The sequence below is a fragment of the Archocentrus centrarchus genome, chromosome 23 (assembly GCF_007364275.1).
Source record: "Archocentrus centrarchus isolate MPI-CPG fArcCen1 chromosome 23, fArcCen1, whole genome shotgun sequence".
NCBI classification, from domain to species: Eukaryota; Metazoa; Chordata; class Actinopteri; order Cichliformes; family Cichlidae; genus Archocentrus; species Archocentrus centrarchus.
This window is the reverse complement of record NC_044368.1, coordinates 18,504,941-18,531,126: the sequence shown is the minus strand read 5'-3', so window position 1 is coordinate 18,531,126 and position 26,186 is coordinate 18,504,941. Positions and strand designations below refer to the sequence as shown.

At 41.5% G+C, this 26,186-nt stretch overlaps 1 protein-coding gene across 1 annotated transcript in view; it reads left to right on the top strand.

Moving 5' to 3' along the window:
* Positions 1 to 24,637, top strand: part of syn3 (synapsin III) — a 118,370-nt gene extending 93,733 nt beyond the window's left edge. The window contains exons 7-14 of the mRNA XM_030719848.1: positions 7,055 to 7,117; positions 12,272 to 12,414; positions 13,069 to 13,143; positions 13,396 to 13,498; positions 22,332 to 22,463; positions 23,507 to 23,525; positions 23,624 to 23,780; positions 23,884 to 24,637. Coding sequence (XP_030575708.1) covers positions 7,055 to 7,117; positions 12,272 to 12,414; positions 13,069 to 13,143; positions 13,396 to 13,498; positions 22,332 to 22,463; positions 23,507 to 23,525; positions 23,624 to 23,780; positions 23,884 to 24,007 — 816 coding nt within the window. The 3' untranslated portion in view covers positions 24,008 to 24,637. The remainder of the gene's footprint in view (positions 1 to 7,054; positions 7,118 to 12,271; positions 12,415 to 13,068; positions 13,144 to 13,395; positions 13,499 to 22,331; positions 22,464 to 23,506; positions 23,526 to 23,623; positions 23,781 to 23,883) is intronic.
* Positions 24,638 to 26,186: the final 1,549 nt, after the last annotated feature.

Here is a 26,186-nt window from a genome sequence, read left to right as displayed (position 1 = left end):
AACATTACTGGCCTCTTGAGGCTCGCTTAATCCCGAGGCGAGGTTTTGATGTGGGCAGGCTGTCTTTGGTCTCGGTGCAGTCAGACTCTTGAAAAGGATTTTGGGTCAGGGTCCCCCTGCTCTCATCGTGTGCCTAAACCATCGCGCCTCATGTCTTCTCCTTGATGTGGCAGCTTTGAGTGGCCATAATAAAAATTAAGAGATCATAAATGCAGGATGGATGCACCATGTGTTTTCCTTTATAATGCATGTGCCCCCAATGAGAGGTTTAACTCCCGCTGTTCAGCAACTGAAGCTCTGAACTACTCCCTGCAAGATTTTCATTTTGGTGTGTGTGTGTGTGTGTGTGTGTGTGTGTGTGTGTGTGTGTGTGTGTGTGTGTGTGTGTGTGTGTGTGTCACTGGCAGACCACAGTAATTCATTGTGGTGCAGAAGACAATTGTTGGTTGGCTGGCTATAGAAATTGACTTAATGCTACTATAATAAATAATTTTTGCATTACCAATGGATCAAATGACTCAAGGTGAATTTATTTAATTATGTTGTATCGTGGGGCATTTTAGCGTCTTTTTGCAAATGTTTTGGCTTTACAGCCTTACTGCAACTTGAACGTTTGATTCTGAAAGTTGAAAATGTGCCTTCACAGATTCATATAACCTTAGTGTTGGATCTGTTTTTTAAAATATTTCCCCTTAACTTGTAATCAGGGTCTGTCCATATATAGTAGGGAAGTATTTATTTGTGATTAATCCTACAATTGCTTTGCCAGGTAGAATTTGTCACTTTGTTGGGACGTATGAATGTGTTTCCACTGGAGACGGTCCTGCTCTCCAGTCACAGATGGAAGCATTCAGGGTGTCACGTGGATTTGTTTTGAAGTTAGGAAGGCATGATTCACCTCAGACACTGACCTGAGGAACAGTCCTGCCTGACTCACACAACAAGCTTTGCATACAGTCATGTGGAGAGGGTGGTGAGATTGGCGGATGGGTTTCCCTGAAGTATTTCCATCATGTGCCAGCTCCGATCGTCTGGCACTTTTACTGTAACTGAAGGGAGCCTGTGTGTTCCCAAAGAAGAACCTAGACTGGTAAAATCACCCACCATATAATTAGCTTTTTTAGCATGTGACTTCTTAACATCTTTACCACACTGGATGCCTTTTACAGATTTGCTGAGAACAAAAGGCTGAATGTTTGTATGCAGCAAAAAAAAAAAGGAAAGCTGAAGTTTCAGACCGACATTTCCACATCGGACAGCTCTGAGACGCTGACGGCCACCGAGGAGGGAAACTTGTTTTGTTAAACTCCCTCATTAAAAATATCAGTCACTGTCAAATAAAGACTTTTCCCATAAAATAGGCTCCCTTATGTTTGAAGAAAGGCTTACTGCCACAGTTTAAACCAGGAACTCCTTTTTATAGCTGAAATCTTCAGAATACATTTGAAGTTTTTAAATAGAAGTGTGACAGCACTTAACAAAGAATTTAAATTCACCTATCCAAACCTATTAAAATTGAAACTCAAGTGTTATTAAATGCATTTAATTTAGAGACTTTATGCTGTACAAATCCAAGTATAATCTGCTTCACACTCTTCAGACATGACTTAAGCTTACAAATATGACTTTTTCTTGTTCTGTAACAGACCAAGCTAATGAGTTTTCTGACTGACAGCCACTGAGCTTGCTTGCTCAAAGAGCGTTTATCCTTCTTGAACTATTTTCTAAATTAAATGTTGGGGGGGGGGGGGGCAAAACAGAAAATAAAGACTAAATTTTGATGTATAACCACTTGTTACAACCAGGGTATGCAGAAGAGCATCTCTGAAGGCACAACACGTGAAACCTTCAGATGTGGTCTTCTGCTGCTGTAGCAGATAGGTTACAGCAGCAGAAGACTGCACCGGGTGCTGCTCCTGCCAGCTAAGAAAGTTGGACAACAGAAGATTGGTGTGATGAACCTTGATTTCTGCTTCATTTGCATGGGGTCAGAATTTGTCATAAACAGCATGAAAGCATGGATCCATCCTGACTTGCATCAACAGTTCAGGCTGGTGGTGTGATGGGGTGGGAGATATTTTCTTGGCTCAGTAACAGTAACTGCTGTTCTACATCATTTGCAGTTTTTAGTTGCAAAGTACACAACATAGCAACTCGGGGGCCCCACTGGCATTTTTTTTTTTGGTGGCGTAAAAGCAGAAATCATCCACTATCGCGGGCTCTGTATAAAAATCAGTCTCAAGGATGTTTATTTGGTGGGATTTCGCATCTTATTTATTTGTATTTTTACATTTAAATGCAGGTAATATTTGTCACCTTGCCAAAGAATGTAATGTAATATTTGAAATGTAAAAGTCTGCGACCAACTTGCCTGACTTTATTGCATGTTATCCCAAAAGATGATACAGAGTGACATGCTCAGCCACATGGCTCTGCACGTGGCTCCTACTGTAAGGCATGTCTAAATTTGGTAGTTTTGGGGATTCCTCTTAATCAGCATGGAGCTGATACTGTAATTTCAGCTGAGCTGTTTTTATGGTCAGTGAATAAACAAGAAGATAATACTGAGGCCTTGTCGGTTTCATGGGAGAGAGAGGATGTGGTCGTCTCATCTTGACAAGTCTGCCGTCATCACCATGCTAATGGGAATGACTGGAAGCAATGCATCCAGACAGAGTGGGTGGCTGCAGCCCTTTCCACCCTGAACAGCAGATAAACAGACACCCACACTGTGTTACTGCTGGGCTCTTCTCAGACACTTGTTGAACCTCAGGCATCTTATCGTTTGTCATGTGACGCACACGTGTAACCGCTGTACAAGTTTGGAACTCCTGACAGGCCTCATACTTCCCACAGTCTTCAAAACAAAGAGAAAACACAGGTTTGATTTAGATGTTACATCAACTCCATTCCTGCTAATTAAGAGAGTCAAGACACATTATGTAATGGAGCCACTTGTTGAGTCTGGTTGAAGGATGTGGAGGTGTTGGATTGTGCAACAGTAGATCTGTAAGACAAGCAGAAAGATCCTTGGCCAGATATAAGGTTGCTGTAAGAATGAGAGGAATGCTAACACTACAGAAACTTCATGCCAACTGGGTGCAGTGCACAGGTTTCAGTTATGTTATGGTCTCAGATTTGCTGTTGAATAATTTAGGGATATGCAGCACATACGCACGGGACTAAAGTAGTGACATGCTGTAGATTTTTAAACAATTAGCTTCTTCAAAATCAAATAAAGCAGTGCCTAACTGAAAACCCTTCACATTATGCATTGTTAGTGCAGGTTCCCAAATGGGTTTTGTATTAAATCAGCAGGATTTCAATATGCTGAGTAAAGCATAAACTGTATATAAAAGATGGCCATGACCACTGCCCACTGACTGCTATTTTGAAGCCTAAAATTTTGTATTGTGGTCTTTTGAAACCAGACATGAGCAAGTTTAGATGAGAGGGGTGACAATGAAAAACCAGTCCTAGCTAGCTTGGATACAGTGAGGTATATTTAACTACTCTGATTTTAAACCAGGAAGCCATTTTTAGCCAGTAATAAAAACAAAACATTTCCTTTCGAGAAAAATGCACTTCCATCAGTTTCCAGCAAACCTTAACTTTAAGCATGTGGTATTTATCTTCTGTTTTACTCTTAATTGTGACCATAAACTTCAAACTTAATATCATGTTGTATAAAATAAGACCTGAAAGTAGAGACTTGAAAGTCATAAGGAAAGTTGTTTACTGTTGCCATAAATCAAGTGAGAGATTATGTTTATCTTATAGACTTTTACATAATTAGGCCCGAGACATTTGTTTCAACATTCTTCAGATACTTCTCATCAAAAAAGTCAATTGGACCCATGCCCTATTTTTCATGCTGCATCCATGACCACCACCCCAATGTCAGGATCACGTCGCTATGGAGAAACCACAACCTTGTCACACGTATTGCGCAATCACTCACGCACTCTTTCTACACTTTGCCTGCCATTTTTTTTCCGCTCACCTTGTATTTGAGACATCTTCTCCTACAGCATTTGACCCACTATCACCAAAATGGCTCAGCATCATCTACAGACATAGGGCATCTAAAGTTATCAAAGGTTTTGTATTCTTTTCAACGGTCTTGTCACACTAGGCCCCTGAAGTTGGCCTTTGTTTTACGAAAATTTGCCTGCCATTTTTTTTTTCTTATGTACTGCACAAGACTTAATTTACATTGATGGATTCAGGGCAACAACTGCACTAGCACGCTGTACAGATGGAACCAAAGCATTACATGGCGAGAATCACATTTAGGTTCTCTGAAATGCATGAAAAAAGGTAGAAAACTTCGAAACAGACAAACAGATAGAATCAACAGTGTTATCATGTCCATCCTTGCCAAGATTTTCCACTTTTGCCAGTGGGGATTACATTTGGCAGAAGCAGTGGCACACTGCTTGAAAGTGGGATCTCAGGTGGCTTGCTGGTTGGTTGCAAGCTGTTCGCAGGGCAGGTGGTTTGCAGGGAAGGCGGTTCGCATGTGGAAGGAGCAGCGGCTCTCAAGCAGGTCGCGGGGGGTTCGCGGGGGCTCACAGGTGCCGAGGGCCTTTAACCTAAGCCGCTTGCGGCTTTAATTAGATTTCTTTTTGCAACCAGAAGAGTAGCTTCCTGCTGGTGAATAGAAATAAAGCAGGTTTAGGGACACATTGCTTCACTTTTCAGTCCTGGAGACTACATCCATCATTTATATACAGTCTATGGTATGGAGGCAGTTTGAATTCTGTGCGATACTGACTGACTTTACAGCTTGATTTAAAATTAAAATAAAAAGCAGGATTTGATTTCATGAAACTCTGGAGGATGGTGACTTAAACCATGTTACCATTGTTACATTTCAGGCCACGATTCGACTGTATTGCTTGGTTAGATTTGACTTCTTACGTCTACATTTTTCCAGTCTGAATATTCCTCCTCCTTTATGTAATCTTCATACCTAGAGTTAAATACTCGGACTTAACAAAAAGAGCCTCATGCTGCACCCGTGCCTCCCTTCTGTATTCTGGCACTTGTAAAGTGATAATGGAGTCAATTAGAGTACACTTTATCTTGGCAGTGTGTCAGACAGGCCTGTACTGTCAGAACCTGTCAGCAGGAGCAACGCTCACAGCCTCAAGCAGCTCCATGTCCGTTCAAACCTCGAAACAAGTTGACATCAGCATTAGGATGTGAAGCCTGTTGACTGTCAGGGACGGTCTGGATCAAATGTTAGCAGCTGCTTGGGCGTTCCCTTCCTCCTCGCAGGCCTGATCTTACATTTCAATGTATGATCTGGCCCGAAGCCTGTGGCCTGAACATCTTCTTTTACAGTGTTTATTTAAGCTTCACCCAGAGGTCTCCACAGAGTGTACAGACATAGTGTTTTATCTAGATACATTTGTCAAACTGTGACTTTGATGAAGGTTCTCTGAATGTCTAAAATACTGCAGAAAATATAGCTCCATGCAAATTTTGGATAATTTTGAACTGAATTGTGAACCTAACCTCGTATAAGCAGGCATTGCCATTTCATGCAAGAGTGCGAAGAGTGCTTATGAACCTGGAAAAGTCCCTCTTCGGATTGCATCCCATTTACAGTGATATCAGTAAATTTATCAGGGGGCGTTTAAACCACGTTTGAAGTAATGTGTTGATGTTTCATCCACTTCAGTTGTACAAACTATGAGAAACAGCATGTTTGTGGTCTGTCGGGTTTGTCCAAGCCCATCCCAGCGAGCTGTGGTCGTCGCTCCAGCTTCCCAGAACGTTGCCGTTTTGTGTATTAAACCCACACATTCTTCCGTCTCCTCATCATCCCTCCTAAACTGGGCAGCTTTAAGTTCAGTGGGAATATTTTACAAGGCAGGTCTGGACACTTCATGTATACATCCAAGGGTTGCAAAGGAAATAGTTGTCTGCTTTTAGTTGCATCTCAATGTGGTGTTCACCACATGTCTGTCTTACTGTATATATAGAGCATAAAGTACGGTTTTGAATGTTTCCTTCTTAGTGTGACATCTTACTGCTACATCTCTGTTCTCCTTCTTTCAGCACATTCATATTAGGACTTTATGTAAATATGCAACAATAAACATGCCAAAATATGTATTTGACCTTTGTCCTTCTCACTGGTGTAACACCCAACCTTAGGATGTTTTCACCACTGCACTGTTTACACCATTTAAATCAAACTGATTAATTTTCCCATTTGGTGTGGTTCGTTTGTGCAGATGTAATCACAGTAATCGCACTCTGGCGCGGATCAAAACAACCACACCAAGACCCTTTGGAGGAGGTGGTCTCGGTCCGGGTCCAAACAAACTGCAGAATGGTTTGTTTATGGTGAGAACGTAATCCAACCTCAAGCTGACCCGGCCAGAAGGCGTACGCTACAACTCTGAGCTAAACGCCTTCACCAAAACAGGAATTCTTTGCATTCTGGGATGCACACCATAGACGTGCAGAGCACACAAACTGTAGCAAATAGCTGTAAAATGAGTAAAACTGCCCAGATACTGTAAATATGAATGCATGTTATCCACAGGTCCAGAACACAGCACCTTCTTCCTGTATTTACTTCTGGCCATAAAGCAGACTGAATGTTGTCACATGGGTCGTAGTGACGCATTTTGGTTTGCTTGGAGTTCTCTGTGTGACAACAAACCCAGCTACGAGTTTACAAACTCATCATCTGATTAAGCAGAGTCAGCAAACAGTAGGGGTGAAGATGTCCTTTAGGGATGTCCAGATATCAGATTTTCATATCACAATTATTGTGGTCAAAAACATGCACAATAACTATATTATTGTGTTATCTATGAAACAATTATATTAGTAGCAATAATGCTGTCACCTCTGACTTTGCAAATTAAACTTTGGGGGGTGAGTCTGTAACCATAGCTCTGCAAAGGCATACACAAAGAGCAGTTACACTTTTATGATGTTATTATTTATGCTTTATTGATACTATATTGATAGTTTTAAATATTACAATTATTGTGACTCCCCTTTGTTATGTTGTCTTTCTTGTTTGCAGCTTACAACCCCATCCTTCCCCGTGGTAGTCAAGATGGGCCACGCACACGCTGGCATGGGAAAGGTGAGTCTCTCACAATCTGTACACAAATACACACACACGAAGCCACTCTTCTTTAAGCATTTATTCAAACTGAAGAAAAAAAAAACCCTGAAATTTTCTTCCAATTAAAAAGAAAAACAGCCTGGATTTAGTATTAAGATTGAATAGGAATTAAATATACTGCATAACAGATTTTTTAAAATTATTATTTATTTTGCAGACAAGCAGCTCAGTAGCTCAGATTTACACTTTTACCAGCTCAGATCATACACACACACACACACACACACACACACACACACACAGACACACACACACACACACACACAATTTGTCTAGATTCCATTCATGCAAATCAAACATGATGCTATCTGGGCAGCTTTGGCTAGTCTGAGGTTCAGACAGGAGGCCGGGAACCTGAAATGCTGTCTGTTGTAGTTTTACAGTCATGCAGCATCTCTCTAAGGATTCAAATCAGCCTAAGTGGCCAAATAGCTGTTATAGTAAGGTTTTACAATGTGTAATGTGTTCCTGGGGTCAAACTAAGTTGACATCTAAGTGTTAAACTGGTGGAGGAGCTGTTTCACTTTTACTGTTCTCTTACAAAATAGTCTGACTAACCATTTCAAACCATTTACCGTGATTGCTGCATGGAAATAACTGTAGACTGATGCTAATCATCTCTGCTAAATACATAATAAGTTTTTGCATGTGTAATTTGTTTATTTCGAAACATGGAGTTGCATTACTGATACATGACATAATTCACACATTTAGTCTCCCTCTTTCTCCCGTTATTTAAATATACACAGGGCGACACTTTCTTTATGTCTTTTCCCCTGGTCTGTGGGCTGGGTTTCCTGTTCAGGAGCCAGACATGCTATAGAATTTCCCATAAGCCACAAGGGGAACTTGGAAAGTCCTCGCAGAGCAGTATCTTGCTTAGCCCCTCCGACCTCACAGAAAAGAATGGACAGGAATATGTGGGATTTGGGTCATTACAGTTTTATTTGCTTTGGAGGGAAACCCTCTGAATGTGGAGCAAAGAAAATGAATTCCAGCAACCCTCATCTATTGATTATAAATAATACAAAATTAGAGCTTAAATGCGCATGTAGTACTTTAGCTTACTTGCTTTTGGATATTGCCATTATTAATACACAGAAGAAATCATTCTGAAAAACCCTCAAAGAATACTGATGTTTAAAAATAGGGTGCTTTTATTCTGAAATGAATAATCATGTATAAAACCATCTTTGTCTTGTGCATAAAAAGTTTAGTTTGGCAACAATTAAAATAAAAAAAAAAAGCGTTCTTGACCTGCACAGGCCAGAAGCTTACAGTGGTGGCCAAGTCTCACAGTGGGCTGTGCAATGACTACAAAGACCCACAGCAAAAATACAGACTGTAAAATGGAGCATTTAAAAATGTCTTTAAAGCTTGATGTAAAAAAAAAAAAAAGGTCTATGTACTGGTAAGGCTTTAGCTAAGAGACATGGCTGCTTTGACTGACACAGGGAGCTGTTCCTAGTCTAACTGTATGCTAGGCCTCAGCTAATTTGAGTCACTGAACTGGACCTCTGTTTATATTGTTGGTGACTTTTGGAGTGTGAGGTAGAGTCCGTCCAAGAGGCTCACGCTTCAGTTTTGTTGAGTGAAATTCTCATGTTTTATAAGTTAATGAGTTCCTATTAGCCGTTATGTGTGTTGCTGAGTTGCATCCATATAGTTTATGAATGCATTTTGCCAAGCTTAACCAAGCTTGTGTTAGCATCAGTTGATAACTGAGCGCTTCACTCTCTCAACCAAATATGGTCACTTCTGGCTCCAAGAAAGCAACATGCTGGCAGCTTAAAGCTTCAGAAAGTCCAGGAACCAATGGGTGACATCATGTTGGCTACATCTATTGTTGTATGAACACTGTATGGTTGGGATGTGTAAACCTGCTAACCCATCTCACAATTTTAAAGCATTTATTGTGTAACTAATATGTTTTTCACTGTGGGCGAACATTTGCTCATTTTCCTTTAAGGCTAGGTTGATTTAGCCTCATTTTAGCTAACTTGTCAAACTCTAAATGCATATTGCTGTCTAATATTTCATTGCTGAGGTTGTTCACTAACATAATGACCTTTCTACAATTGATTCCAGATGTTTGCTGGAATTCGATGGCAGTTAAATTAATTGCTCTGCAGTTGTTCTTAGCTAAAATAATCTTTGCACTTTTGGTTGTGTTGGCATGGGCAGCACCGTCTTACTGAAACACACATTAATGAGATGAGTGGAAGGACTAATTGTGTTGGTGCTAGGGTGGTATCGCTGCAATTTCTGTATATTTACGTATTAAAATGTAGTAACACAGTTTTGCCTTCTTCATTCGACAAACATTACAGCAACAGTAGCAGAGTAAGCCTTTCTACCCAGCGTTCCCATAACGTTTTAGACCAGCAAGCCTCTGTAATGTAGCTGGTATGTCATTTTGTCTGGACACCAACCAGCATGATGTGACTTTCACCACCAGGCAAAGTTCCTCATCTCTGTGCCAGTGCTTCACCTTTTCCTACCTTCTGTTCCTGTTTGCATCATTTGCTGTTTGTTTAGTTACTCAGAGGAATTGTGTAAGCCTCTGGATGTGTGTGTGTGTGCCCACAGCTCACAACTGGACCTGTTACTTGTGGTCAGGCTCTACCTTTGCTTCCATGATGTGCATTTTTAATCACATTACTTAATTCAGGTGATTTTATTTCAACTTCTGGTCTTCTAGCAGGTTAATGTCTGCTGGCAGTCTGCAAGAAACAATGACTGCACCTATTTACAATAACTCAAACCAAAATCAAACCATCTCCTCCTGGCAGTTTTAGCTGTGCTCAAAACCACACATTGTTTCTAGAGAGCCTTTTGCTAACATAGCTGTTACCTGTCCTGATCACACACACAATCTCTTTAGTTTGGGTTGTCCTGCTTTCCTCTTTGTCTTTCACAGAATAAGAACATGGTCTTTAACAGTTGCTCATATTTCATCGGGAATTTATTGTTCCTGTTCTTGCTCTTCTTGTCCTCCTCCTCCTCCTCCTCTCCATCCTCCGCATCCACCATCTCTTACCCCACACTCTTCCTCCTCTGCCTGTCAGATTGTTACTATCCATGTGTTGGTATAAGCCTTCAACTCTCCACGCTGCCCGGGCGCCCTGACGTAGCATGCACTGGTTTGATCACATCATTAGCAAGTGTGAAAAATGGCACATTGTTGTGTGTAAGCACTGAAATCTGCCACCTGTGCTTACCGTTATGCAATACGAGTACATCACAGTGAAAATTTAATGAATGTGAATGAATTTAAAGTTTTGTGAACAGGAATAAATAATATCTGCAAATTACGTCCATCTGTGTGGGAGAGAGTGGTTGTTTCTGATGTCAGAGAGATTCAGTGTTTCAGCAGTTTAGAGAAGCTCTAATGAAGGTTAGAATGTAGCTTGATAATTATACAGCAGTGCGCATGCTTTTTTAAAAAAGCTACTACATGTAATAGTTGCTTAAAGATATTTTATAGCCTGCCCTGTGAGCTCATTTCAGAAACTCACTGATTTAGCGTCAGCATCAATGTGGGTTTTGACAAGCACACTCATTATGTTATTACCCATCAAAGTGACAACACTGTTTATTTGACCGCGTTCACCATCAAAGCTGCCCACCCATCTTTAAAAATGCTCTTTTATTGTTTTGGTATTGTTGGTGTCACTCTTTCTCAGCTTTTCCTTATTTCTTTTCCTATTGATGTTTGTCTTGTTCATTTTCTGAATATGGCTTGCATCTTATTTTATTTTATTTTTATTTTTTTTTTAAAAAGCTCCCTGAGATTTCTTTGTTCCACCCAGACAATTTGTTCTTTGTTTTTAGTAGTTTTGGGGATTTGAAAGTGCATTAAACTTAAACTCTTGTAAACACACAATTAAACTGTTGCCTAAGACCTCACAAATTGTTGCATGCAGACACAAGTGTCTTGTGTCTTGCCTTTCCAGAACCTCTTTTATCCTCGTTTTGAAGCACATTACCAAGAAATAAGGAAGTGTGCCCTGACCCATTTTCAAAAATGTCAAAAGAACCAATCCTGCACCACGTGTCGCTTGCTCAGCTGTTTTTTGTTGATCAGAAATTGAGGTAATTCTGTAAATCTTTTGGCTGTTATACAAAGTGACTCCTTGACTCATGGATGTTTAGTCTACAGAATCAACTTTCAACACTTTCTATATAATACTATTTGTGGAAAAACTACTGCCCTAGTCTGTACACAAAAACGGACTTTGTTTATTGGACACCATTTCAGTATGGAAAATAGTCATCTTTGGATCCGCTCAGTTCAGCTGAACGTATATTTGAAGAACAGGAAAACAAAGGAGATTAAATCCCTGAGGAAAACATCGGCCTCCTGCTTTCCTTATCTGGTTTGTGCTTTTTCGTGACGGCACCTCAGTGTTCCCACCATTTCCTCTGTGATGACACCGGTGAGAGGGATGGGGATGAGTGAGCTGATGCTCTGGACTTACTCGTTTGGTGCCTTAGACAAGAAAACTCTGAGCCGCACAGTGAGGCTGACGATTGATGAGATTGTCTGCTGGGTTGCCCAATTTCCTGTGACCGGATGGAGCACACCTAATTAATCTTTGTGTCCACATAAACTACAACAATACCACTCAACAAGAAACATCATCCTCAGAAAAAATGACAAAAAACAAAGAAGGAGACCAGAGTAAATCTTTTTCTTCTAAAAATATGTGAGTCTTAGTTTCCTACAAATGGTCCTCGGTTGTAATTATCACTGAGAGGAAAATATTTGTTTCCTCCCTATTTTACAATGTAACACCTCATTGTTACCTAATTATCTAAGGGTGAAACTGAAAAATGGCTTTGAATTATATCATATAAACATGTTTTGTGTTGATGGGCTGCCATTGCATCATTTCCCCTCAGTCTGCATCCGCTGTCTACTGTTTAATAACTGGGAACGAGGTGACGTAGTTTAAAGCTGCCCCCGGCCATGTTTCCATCCAGGGACCCCTCATTATTCCACTTGTGTACAAGTGTGAAATTCCTGTGGGATCTTAAAGCAGCCACCGCCAGCTTTGGCGGCATGCTTTGTAATTAGCCGCTCACTAACAAGTGGCGTCTCTCCTGCAGATTAAAGTCGAAAACCAACAGGACTTCCAGGACATCACCAGTGTGGTGGCACTGGCGGGGACCTATGCCACCACCGAGCCCTACGTCCAGTCCAAGTATGATATCCGCATTCAGAAGATCGGCAGCAACTACAAGGCTTACATGTAAGATGTTTATTATTTGCTTGCCTCTTGGCACACTGGAACCAGCTACCAGTGGCTGCCGGTGGCATTGCAGGTGAATTTGACAGAGTTTGCTGATTTTGTTGTTTTGGTGGTGGTAAGGCATGTGGAGCCAGTTAGAAATTAAGGCCTCTTGTAAAAAATAAACACAATCAATGAAGGCCAACAATATGTTAAAATAGCACTCTTCTTTGATTCAGGGCAGTTTTAAGCATTAATGTCTTTATTTTCATGGCCCCATCCACCAACCCCACCCATTTGGAAGCCAGAGACATTGCTCACAGCCAAGTATATTATAACAAAGAATTTAAACTGAGACTTTTAACTTTCAAGACTGTATCTAAACAATTGCTCAACTGAAATCGGAGGAACAAAGTAGCCAAGCCTTATCTCATCTTGTTTTTCCCCTGCCGTCGCTATTAAAGTGTGTGTTTGACTGGCTCTCACACAAACATAATATAGGTGTGGATGGTAACGGTCAATACTGATGAACCGATGATAGCTTCTCCCGTGAGGTTTGCTATTTGGCTACACAAGCAAAACTTGTGAGCGATTAACTGTTGGTGGAGCATTGTGGTTTGTTTTTCTGCCGGCAGATTCATTCGTTTCCTGGTGCCGTTTTTTTCCGGTTTTCAGGAGAACGTCCATTTCTGGTAACTGGAAGGCCAACACGGGTTCTGCCATGTTGGAACAGATTGCAATGACTGACAGGTGAGCTGGTTAAGAGATTTCTTGGAAAACTGCAGATATGTTTGTACAATGAAGCAGACTGAATCATTCAGACATCTGTATTCAAATGAAATATTACTGGCAATACTTTTAAGCATGAATCTGAGAATCTAATCATCTGAAAGTCTTGGAAGTTTTTAATCACATTTATAGCTGTTGAGTCCAACCTTCCCTTCATAATATCTATAGTGATTATTGGGTCTTCAAACACTTATTTGCGTTCCTGTGTTCCAGATATCGGATGTGGATAGACTCCTGCGCTGAGATGTTTGGCGGCCTAGACATCTGTGCTGTGAAAGCTGTGCACGGAAAAGACGGCAACGACTATATTATTGAGGTCAGTATGTTTTCAGAATAACCCCCAGCTTCAATCTGCAGCCCCAGGAAGGGGGGCTAAAACTTGCTCTCAGTAAGTCATTGCACATGTGTGTTTTTCAACATTAAAAATAAAATCTGTCATCATTTTTCACGAGGATATTGCAGGATCTTTGCTACAGCTGTTGAGGGAGAGGTTCAAACGTAACGATTAATCCACAGTGCCCACTTCTTAGCAGCATCACAGAGCTAAAGCAATCTAGTGTAAACGTTGCCTTGGATTCATTCTCTTTCCCTGCTGATAATACTTTTCATATCATGGGTGAAAGTCAACAGGGAAGGGTGTAACCAGACTTGTTGCCACATGATCCTCACAGCCTTGAAAGAGTGATTAGTCTGTAGACCAAACACAGGCAGCTGAATGAAAACAGCATCGGGAGTCTGTGGTTGAATCGCTTCATCCTCTGATCCAGCCTGTCTGTTTTAGTCTGCTGGTAACGTTTGGCATTGGACATGCAGCTTGCAGTTTGTAGAGAAATAAAATTGTCATGGCGTGACTTGACACAACCAATTTGGTTGGAGGTTTGGGCTTTCAGCATGATGAGCATGGCAGTAACAGTGACAGGGATAGGGTTTTCACTGAGGCCACTGGTCTGTATGATCATTTCATATGTTCCACATAAGCAAGGTTTAAAGGCACACTCAGTGGTTTATTGAGTTTATTTAATATAAAAAGAATATTGTACTCATAAATACACATTAATTAGTGTGTAATTATATCTTTCAACAAATGATGCGTTGTGTAAAACTTAAAATTAATCCATTAAAAATACAGTGGAACGTGCGCCGTTTTACGCTGTTCCGCCTAATTGTATCTTCTGTATGTGGCTAGAGACCGGCCACATACACAGTATGCTTAAGGTGGAGGAGTAGTGAACTTCTAGGCATTCTCGTGCCGGGGAGGCAAATTTCAATTGGTGTCAGCACCTTCAGACTTAAGATATGATCAGAACTCTGTTTTATCACCTGAGACGGGGTCCCCTTCATCAAATAAGTGGAAACGTGAAGGAAAGAGACAGCGTGACCAGGCTCTGGTTAAAATGTCATACTTCTTCCTCCTCACCTCAAGCCTCATCTCCTGAAGTCAGGGCTCTAATACATGAAAACATGCTTAAAAAAAAAAAAAACTATCAAGCTATCTCAGGAAGTATCTATCAGCCCCCCAGGGGTATGTAGTCTCAGCACTAGGCTGTTCAGACAGATAAACCAGTGATACAGTCAAGTAGCAATGTTTCCTGACAAGCAATACTTCCTCCTCCTCATGTAGCGTTCTCTCACTCCAACCCTTGATGGAATTTAATTAATTGCGATGTAGAAGAACACTCGGCCCATCACGGTTGGAAACTGTTTTGTTTTCTTTCTTCTTTTTTTTTTTTTTTTAGAACAAAGACAACAGCCATGACACCTCACTCTAATGAAAAGTAATGAGCTGCTCAGAGGCACTTCATTAACAGATTACTGCAGCTGGTATCAACATGGGGCAAACTCCAGCTTGTGTCAAGTCAGATTTCAGAACAACAGCTGTTGACCAAAGTGCTGTACATCTAAAATAATCAAATAACATAAACCATATCATAAAAAGTTAAGAAAGGAAACATAAAATAAGAAAACCTGAGTAAAAACATCACAAATAAAGTACTCAAACCTGAGTAAAAACATCACAAATAAAGTACTCAGGACTCATTCAGATTTAAGAGCAACAGAATAAAAATGGGTTTTCAAACAGGTATTAAAAATGTCTGATGTTGGAAAAGTCCTGATGTGAAGGTGCAGTTTGTTCCACAGGTCCGATCTCCTCTGTGCTTTAATCTGGACCTCAGGACAGCTAGGAGTATTTGCTCAGCAGATCTCAGTGATCTGGAGGGAGCGTGCAAACTTAAAAGATAAGAAGAGGTAAGAAGGCACAAACCCATTAAATGCCTTAAAAACAAGTAAAATCTTAAACTCAATTTGAAAAATGACTGGCAGCCAGTGCAGGGATGCTAATATGTGGTCTCACTTGCAAGCACCAGTTTGTAACAGTGCTGCAGCATTGTGGACCAGTCGCTGTTGGGTAACAGTGACAGAGGCTACGTTCACACTGCAGCCTGAAGTGACCCAAATCCGATTTTTTTTTTTTTTTTGCCCTTATGCGACCTGTATCTGATCTTTTCATGACAGTCTGAACAACAAAGATCTGATTTTTACAAATGTGACCCAGGCCACTTGGATATGTGGTCCTAAATCCGATACGTATCTGATCTTGTCAAATGTGACCTGTGTCTGTACGGCCAGGTCGCATTCATCCGACCTGCACATCATTGACACTCGACAAATGTCGCTATTCTGCATCCTGATCCATGTTTACTTCCACAAACACTGAGCACGCTCACTACATGTGACATTATTGCGTCCTCTACTGTGCATGCGGGACACTTTTAGGTTGTTTGCAGCTCACACAGGAGATCACATACAAGTGGCATATATTTGGAAATGTGAACGACCTCGCAGAAAGAAATCGGATTTCACAAAAAATTGGAATTGAGCATTCAGGCCTGCAGTGTGAACATAGCCAGACTAACGCCTGACAATAGTCAGGCTGGGATGAAATGAGGGCATGAAGAGCTTTCCTAAAGGCTCTTAAACAGAGGAATGGCTTCACTTTTGCAAGTAGCCGCCGGAGATGAAGAAGCTAGTTTTAATGGCAGCCTTAGTGTGTTTGTCAAGTTAAATTACTGTCAAAAATTTATAAGTCTTTAAAGGATCAAGATTGTAGAGGTCAGGAGCACCAAACACTGTTTGACCTCTATTTTCTGTTCATTTAAGATAATTTAAAGCCATCCATGTCTTAACATCCTCCAAACACTCCAGAAAGGCCTTCAGAGGACTCATCGATTTACATTTCAGTGGCAGGTAAATCTGTGAGTCATCTGCATAACAATGAAACGAGATGCTGTGTTTTTTTTTTGTTTTTTTTTTAATTGAGCCCAAGGGGAGCATATAAATTGAAAAAAGCACTGGGCCAAGAACGGACCCCTGGGGGACCCCACAAAAGAGCAGGCTTTTTGTGGAAGATGTATCCCCCAGCCTAACTGTAAAAGTTCTTTTGGCAAAATAAGATGTAAATCCTTCCAGTGCAGTCTGTTTGATTCAGACTAAAGTGCTGCAGCCAAGAGATAAGGATACCATGATCTACAGTAGCAAAGGCAGCACTGAGGTCTAGTAGTACTTAAATTGCTGAATCCCCTGAGTTAGTAATTGTTAAGAGTTCATTTAAAACTTTTAAAAGTGCAGTTTCAGTGCTGTGATGTGCTTTAAATCCAGACTGAAATACTTCAGTAATACCATCTAAGAAGGTCTGAAGCTGAAGAAGGACAACTTCTCAACTCAATTTAGATTTTAGGTCTAAAGTTGAATAAAACTGTTGGACCATGGTTTTGTTTTTTAAGAATAGGCTCCACCAAAGCATGTTGAAAATCAGCAGGGACACACCCAGATAACAGATAACAGACAGCACATTCATTCCCACAGTGTCAAAAACATCCTTCTTTGTCGTCTCTGGAGCTTGAAAAAGGCGACTGGACTTCTTTTTGTTTCTTGAAGACGTTTCACCTCTCATCCGAAAGGCTTCTTCAGTTCTCAACCAAATGGTGGAGAGACCCAGGTATTTAAACCCCTGTGGGCGTAGTCCCCTGGAGGTGGTTATGACCCTCTATTGATCATGTGCGTGAACACATGTGCCCAGGTGTGAAGGGGGCGTGGGTCATATTTAATCAGTGGTTTCAGTTGAAACCAATTTAGGACTCCGCTCCATTGTTTCCTGTGGCCTATTGAGGTCACTGGAACAAAGGTGTGAATGGGGGTTGAGACGTCTGGGAAGGGAGCTCAGGACAGCACTGTAAGCGGGGGAAAGTTGGTGACGTAATCCACCTCCTCTGTTCAATGATGGTTGTTCACAGTGGACATAGATGGCTTCTTTCACTCCTCTTTCAAACCATCTGTTTTCCCTGTCCAAAATGTGAACATTGGCATCCTCAAAAGAGTGCCCTTTTTCCTTCAGATGCAGATGTACTGCTGAATCTTGTCCTGTCGAGGTGGCTCTTCTATGTTGTGCCATTCGTTTGTGAAGAGGCTGTTTGGTTTCACCAATGTAGAGGTCCGAGCACTCTTCACTGCACTGAACAGCATACACTACATCGCTGATCTTGTGTTTGGCGGGTTTGTCCTTGGGATGAACCAGTTTTTGTCTTACTGTGTGACTTGGTTTGAAGTATACTGAGATGTCATGCTTGGAGAAAATTCTTCTGAGTTTCTCTGACAAGCCTGCCACATATGGGATGACAATGTTGTTCCTCTTGTCCTTCCCATTCTCTGTAGTTTGTGTTTGGCCTTCATTCCTGTGCATCTTAGCTGATTTGATGAAGGCCCAGTTGGGGTAACCGCATGTTTTGAGGGCTTTCTTAATGTGTGTGTGTTCCTTATGCTTCCCTTCTGCCTTAGAGGGAACACTTTCCGCACGGTGTTGTAGGGTCCTGATCACCCCAAGTTTGTGTTCCAGAGGGTGGTGGGAGTCAAAGAGGAGATACTGGTCTGTGTGTGTGGGCTTCCGGTAAACTTCAATGTTGAGGCTTCCATCTTCCTCGATAAGCATTGCACAGTCCAGGAATGGTAACTTGTTATCTCTGGTGTCCTCCCTGGTAAAACGTATGTATTTATCCACTGAGTTAATGTGACGAGTGAAGGCTTCTACTTCTTGGGTTTTGATTTTGACCCAGGTGTCATCTACATATCTGTACCAGTGGCTAGGTGCCATCCCTTTGAAAGAACCAAGAGCTTTACTTTCCACTTCCTCCATGTAAAGGTTGGCTACAATGGGAGACACTGGGGAGCCCATGGCACATCCATGCTTCTGTCTGTAGAATCCATCATTGTATTTAAAATATGTTGTGGTAAGGCAGAGATCTAAAAGTGCACAAATCTGATCTGGGGTGAAGCTGGTTCTGTTCAGTAAGGAATCGTCTTCCTGTAGTCGTCTTCTGACGGTCTCCACTGTCTTCAAGAAACAAAAAGAAGTCCAGTCGCCTTTTTCAAGCTCCAGAGACTACTATGACCTGGATGACTGAGAATCTACACAGACATCCTTCTTTGTCGCTTCACTGGAAAATTGTATAGATAATAGGCGTGCAGTATTGAGGTATTATGTAACATGATGTCTCACAGCATGACACAGTGCACCACAGCCTAATGACAGCCGACATGACAGAAATGACTATGTCTTTTATATATACAGCATGATCTAAAAATATGTGTCAATGACATGAAGTAGAAGGACAGTGCTGGTGTAGTCAGTGTTGATCAGTCCATCTCTTTGGGTAAGACACACCCCATAGCAATGGCACACCCCAGTGACAGAAGCCTCACCATATGACAAAAAGGTGGCTTGAATGATGCAACAAACACTAAACACAGATTGCGAGCCTGCTGCAGTGGTAACACAGAGAGACAGACAACTATTCAATTTAGTACCACCAATTAGCCTAACCCCACTAAATCTATGTCTTTAGACTGTGGGAGGAAGCCGTACCCAGAGAGAAGCCATGCAAACACAGGACCTTCTTGCTGTGAAGCAACAATTCTGACCATTGAGTGTGGATGGTTGTCTGTCTCTCTGTGTTGGCCCTTCGACAGTCTGGCAACCTGTACAGGGTGTACCCTGCCTCTTGCCCTATGACAGCTGGGACAGACTCCAGACACGTTAAGCTAAGATAGTTTCACCTTTACTGCTGCTGAGTTATCGGCCGTTTGGTTTTATGGTACGCTTGGTACGCTCCTTACACGTTTCTGTAAGTGAAACACCAGCACATTCCAGCATACCCGGCCCTGCTGTCCTGCTGTGTTTAGGGATGATTGATTGAAACAGGTGTTTCAACAGGTCAGTCAGCAGGTGTGGCTTTGGGTTTAATGGAAACACCATCAAACGGGCCGGCGGCAGGCCGTTCAACTGGCCCAACATACTTTCTAATGGTCCTGGGCCATCAGGCCTTTGGTCATGTCACACCCTGTTGATGGCCCTGTTGATGGCCAAATATATATCAGACATATCCTTAAAGGGCTAATTACTGTCTGTCCCTAATGATGGTGTATTCTGTAGTTTCAGTCCTCAGGAGTGACTTCAGCTACTGACAGAGATTTTCTTTTTGTATTTTTTTCAGGGCATGATCATTCCCACTTGTTTAAAATCAAAAGATGACCCAGTGCAGCATCCAGTTGTTCTGACGTCCACATACTGCATCTGGACTGCATCTGCACCATAATATTCAACAAGCGCATTTCACTTGTTGTGCTCTGTAAACTTTCCCATGTAGCTGGATACTGTCCTGACAAAAAAACAAAAAAAACAAAAACTGTGCTGCTTAGTAAAAGTACAGAACAACACCTCTGTGCTCCAGTGGTGAAAAGAACTGCAGCAGCTCCAGTCTTCTGCTAGATGACTCTGTATCCTAATAAATCAGCAGGGTGGATCCCGGCTTTGCTTGCCACCACACGCCGTTTGAAGTGGGGCTTGGCGGTCTTTTACCAGTCCTGCATTCAGTCCCCTGTGGTAATGACTCAACTGGCCAAAACACCGTACCACACCCCATCTCGCCGCCAAATCCTAGCCAAGAAGTTGGGTACACACAGTAAAGGGAGGGCTTTAAAGGGTTAGTTGGTATGGGAAGTGGTTCTGTGCAGAACAGTATGAACTCAAACAGAGATATCCCTGACAGCTGAGAAAAACAAAGAGAATGAGACATGTTTGCATGTCCTCTCAGTAAGCCAGTTTGTTAGAGGCATTCTTAGAGACTCTATTAAATAAAGGTTTTGAGTTGGTTTCAAGGTTTGTATATCAATTATATATCTTTAATGAATTTCGATTCAGTTCACAAAGGACAAGATAAAAGCCGAACTTCTGTTTTATAGTTTATTTACAAAAGTATTGCATTAACTGGTCAGGAACAACACTTTTATACACAGGCCCCCATTTGCAGAGTCTCAACATATAATTGGACAAATGACTGAGAAGCAGGTTCATGGCCAGGTGAGGCCTGTTCTCTTGTTATAGTGAAAACTTTAGGAGTGGACAAATCATCAATCGGGTACAGTCTTAAATTATCATTAAGAATAACAATCACAAAAAAGAGTCTACATTCAAGAGGTGCCTTGATGGATGGAAATACTGATGCTTTACAACAAGATGCAAACCACTGGTTACACTCATAGACAATACTGTATATAAAAGATGGACTTCTCCAGCTATCGCCATCTAGTGGCCTTCAAATAGAACGCAGGTTTTAGACACGTCTGCATTCGCTTCATTTTTTCAACCTGAAGCTACGTCCATGTTTTATTCTGTCTGTGGCCACACTCAAGAACAAGAAAGCCAGATTAAACTTTGCCATAAAACATCTCAAGCCTGCACTGTTGTGTAAAAAACAAATCCAAGATTAACTTGCATCCTAATGATGGGAAGAGGAAAGTATGGAGGAGAGAAACATGATCCAAAGAGTATCTGAAACATCATCTCTTAAACATGGTGGGTACGATGTTATGGTATGGGTATCTAGGGTTGCAAGGAGCAACATGAGTGTTACTTGGAGCACTCAATGCTGTAAAAATAATAAAATGTTCCTAAAATTCTGAAACAAGCTTAAAGAATAACTGTCTGAAAACAACAGGTGGCTGATCCGCACCGGTCGTATCTTGTGCTATTCTAAGTCCCATTCATTAAAATCTAACCAAACACCAGACCACCTAGTGTGTGTGATTAGAAGCCAGTTTGCCTAAAGAACGTATTTGGTATTTAACTGATACCACTAATAAAAACAACTTCAGCCACAGAGACAGTTGTGTAGAGGAACTGCAGCACTGTCTAATCTCTGCCTGGCATACGCTGTGCACGAGAGGATCAGTGCACACACACACACACACACACACACACACACACACACACACACACACGCATGCATGCCTGCAGCCGGGGCGCGGTGCAGCCGCCTCTTCCACCATGCTGGGCATCTGCATCCTAGCCAGCAGCAGCCACACTCCTTTGCTCATGTTTGTTTTGGTTTTCAGGGAGGAGGACAGCAGGTCTCTGAGCCCCGTGAGCCCTGTGGCTCTGTACACATGGACGTGCATGTGAGCTCAAATGATGGGAAAGTTTTTTTTTCCCCTTTTTTGATTATTTTAATTATTTGTGTGGCAGTGGGTTTGGTCTGTGCCCTTCTAAGTCATGCCTCGGCAACACAATATTTATAGATGGAGCCACATTTTATGCAACTCACTGGAAATTCTAACTTTGGCTCCTTGTGTGTGTTCAGATATATCTATTCGGTTTGCCCAGAGCTTAACTAGAGAGAGAAACTAAAGTGTCTCATTTTGCTTCCATTTATATGATTAATTATCAGAGCACTGAAGACTGAAACTGTCAGTTTTTATCTCACATACCTAACTGCCTGCAGTGGTTGGTCCCAGTTTGGAGGATGCAGTGGGATAGATCCAGGATGAGTATCACAGTCTGCGTGGGAACATGCGGAGCATTCACTGTCATGTGCATCCGGCAGTTCACTGGATTTAAGGCCAGCACAGGGCCTTTAAAGTTACATGTTCTGACCCCAACAAACATGTGATCTGCACAAAGTGACTCATCATTTGTGGCCACTATCACTGACACCACTTGGGGGTCAGAGCAGAGGAATTCAGAATATGAGGTAACATACTGCCATCTAGTGGGGACATTTTAACACTTCAGTTGAGGTCTTTTTTTTTTATGTCTGCAGGTGATGGACAGTTCAATGCCTCTGATTGGTGAGCATGTGGAGGAGGATAAACAGCTGATCACAGAGCTGGTCATCAGCAAGATGGCCCAGGTGCTGCTGGGAGTTTCCACACCTCAGCCTTCCTCTGTTAAGGTACAAAACACTTGCACACAGCCACTACTACTACTACTACTACTACTACTACTACTGTAACTTATATTTTTCATGGCACCAGACAATAATTATAAATACTACTAATTGCAACACTTCTTTACTAATTCTACCACTAATACTAATAACACTGCTGTACTTATGCTACAGATACTTACTAACATTTCTACTGCTTAATGACTGTCACTGAGTAAGACTACCACACTATTACACTAGAGTAGCTAGAGTAGTACTGTAATTACAAGAAATGCTACCATGATAAGTTTTACTACTTGTATTAACACTGATAATGCTACTGCTATAGCTTCTGTTGTTTTTACTGACACTACACCACATTTTAAGTACAGTTAGGGTTAAAAGAGAAACCACTGTAATTCCAGTAGACTAGTAGGCATATTTAAAGGAGACAACATCATAATAAGTTATGTATAGAATTTGAAATCAAGGACAGTGCTAGTTCAGGAAGACCACAATGTCAGTACCTGATACTCTTCTACAAATTCAATAGCTACATTTCATAGAATGCACTACTTTTTGCCTGCCCATCTGCAAGCTACTTTGCAACCCACCTTCACTGCTTTCTTGCCTGTATCTGGTTTAATTAGTGTCATATGTATTGTTGCAACCAGTCAAAACAATAAGCCACCTATAAGCTGGGCCATTTGATAAATCAAACTCTTGACAGAGCCAGTTAGGAGGAGAAGATATCTGCCACTAACTTTCAGCACAGCTAATGGTGTCTAAAGATGCCAGTATAGATTGATTTTTGTTGTCAGTGGTTCAGCAACAACCATTTAGCTTGAAGCCTGATGCTAGGCTGGACGCTCTGAACCCTCAGCAGTGAGGCTCGGTGGTGGATAGGGTTATGTAGGAGCTCATTGGGGTGTGGCATCAGCCTAGCTCAATCTATTCTCTTATTTTCAAAAACCTGGCTACAACCTATTAGAAATTTACTGTTGTCTTGGTTTTAGCAGTAAAGGCCAAACTTTTCCCTGTAAATAATATCTGTCTTTTTGTGTCTTCAGACCACACAGCCCAGACGAGGTAAGTAAACGCTTCATTACTATTAATTCCACTATCTTCTGTGATGATACAGTACAGTCAAATAATAAGATTGTGTGTCGTGTGTCTACGTACTGCAGGGGGACATCGGTCTGCTTCTGCCTCTCCATCTCAGTCGGCTCAGGGGTCACCTCAGAGAGCCCGGTCAGCCACCACGTCTCCCAGCCAGGCCTTTCAGCCCGGTCCCATCCCTGCCTCCTCTGGACCTGGAGCTCAGAAACAGTCACCGCAGCTGAAGTAAGTCCAGGCTGGAGTTCTGTTAATCTCAAACATAACCTTCCCCACCATTAGATAGCTTTCCTCGCCAGGTTGCTAAACTGTGTTTGTCTTCATTGCACAGCAAATCGCAGTCGCTGACAAACAGCTTTACAGAGACGTTACGAGGAAGCTTGACCGACGACGAGGCCAAAGCTGAGACCATCCGCTCCCTCCGACAGTCCTTCGCCAGCCTCTTCTCTGACTAAAAGCTTCCCTAGAAACTTCCTCTTCCTGTCGGTCATCAGGTTTTTTAAAAGAAATAAGAATAATTGCTTAATCTATTTGTTATGGAGTCGCCTCTCTCCTTTCCATGTTTGTGAAGTATAACACTGCTGTCCTCAGACAATGATGAATCTATCACTAGAAAGGCCAGTGGATTTCTGGAGTCTTACATGAAGATGTTGACTAGAGATGCAAACATGCTCACAGTTTTAGGTAGCTGTTTCTCTCTGCTGTTCACACCACTTTAACATTTATACTGTCAGTCTCCTAGGAGCATCTCCTTAAGCTCATGACCTCTAAAAAGGCTGATGGGGTATTGTCATCACCCTACTGGGTGGTGAACACATGAACTCGAGAACCATCTGACCTAGGATGTTCAAATTCATACCATAGGTGCACCTACTAAGTGCACTACTTAGTTCTTTCCATGCACCCCATTGAGATCTACTGAGATGAGGTAATTATGTGTTCTAGGACTCGTGCTTCCAGGGGATTTGTGCCACCTAAAGATTTTACTGCCCGGAGGCTGAAGGACGGCACTGGCCGCTAACATGATATTTGTTTACTGAAACCTCTGCAGGTATTCTGATGATATGTTTAAATTTAAAACGCATCTATACAAATCTAACCTCCTAGAAGTAAAAAAAAAGCCGATGGCCTTTCCAGTGGTAGATGATCACTTTAAATATTCATATTCTTGCTCGTGCTGCTTGGTATATAATTGTTATTCCGCATTCTCTTTGAAACTATTTACGTGCTCATATTTCTACATTTATGTACGTCTATCTATCTTCGATATATTTTTTTTTTTATTCGACACACAGCTTCCAAATTGTTTGCAGACGTCCATGGCAATATTCTGATCCGAACCAGTTCCACCTGAGTCATGAGAAGCGTTCTGAATCCTCTCGGTTCACCAGCGGTCTCTTAAGCGTCTTAGCCAGCAGCAGCATTTCTCAGACATCCGTGTGCTGTAGACACATATTGGCTTATGTAGTGACTCCTCTGCCTTGGCCTAACCTTACCAAAGTGCTTTTTAATAAAAACCATTTTTTTTAAAAAATACCCCCCCTTCACTAGTTTAAGACAACAATCACACAGCTAAGAAAAACCTTTGAGCTTGTGATTTTTTTACGAGGTGCAAATGCTGTACTGGCTTACAGCCATCGTCTTCCACCGCAGCTCAGATCTTCCCCTGCAAATGTTCCTTTTCTTAATTTTTTGTGCTTTGTGAATAGCACCATGGGGTGTTTGTTCGGGGGGGGAGGGTCTAATATTTTAATTATGGATCTTTGTTCTCTGTAACCAGTGTCAGCTAGGATTGCAGTATCATTGTTCTTGTTTGAGTTTTGCACTGTAGCAAATAGAACATACACACACATATACCTGCAGGGATGGCAGCCCATCCTCTTCTAACATCCATCATCGTTTTGGATCTGCATGTAAATGAATGTTGTATGTAGAGTCAAAGTGGCTTCAAGCTCTCAGTCTTAACTGTTTTATTCTGACATTTACTTACAATTTCCTGAAAAGAACAGTACATTTTTGTGTAAGTTATAGTGAAATTAGAGAGAATACTTTTGATTAATTACAGCTGCACTTCCAGCAGATTTTCAGCAGACCTCTAAAGATGGCGCGTGCATATGCAATTGAGCCTTCAAAGAAAAGCATTTAATTGATGACAAAGATCCCATTTGATTGAGGGGAACATTCATTAGTTTGATTTGAAGTGTATGCAAAAAAAAAAAAAAAAAAACCTTTGGTAGTGTACCAAAGTCTTCATTTTTCCTTTAATTGTCTCCAAAATATTATTTTAAAAAAATAAATAATTATGAAGATATTCATTTTTAGCAAGCATTTTCTCTTGGTGCAATCTCGGTGCAAAAGTTGTAGCATCAAGCTCAGAGAAACAAACTGACTACATAATTTTGCTTTCCATGCAAAGCACAATCACAGTATGATAATCTATATAAACTGGTCCTTTGCTCAAAATGGTAATGGTAAGTAGCAGTTAGATCTAAAATGATCAGTCTTATAATCTAGAATGAGGCTACATGTGTTTTTTCACCTTCAATTCAATTTGGATGCTGGACAAAAACTAATATTAGTGATTACAGTGTGTGCAAACTGTCAGAGAACAGCTGTGTGGCAGGCACAGTAGGA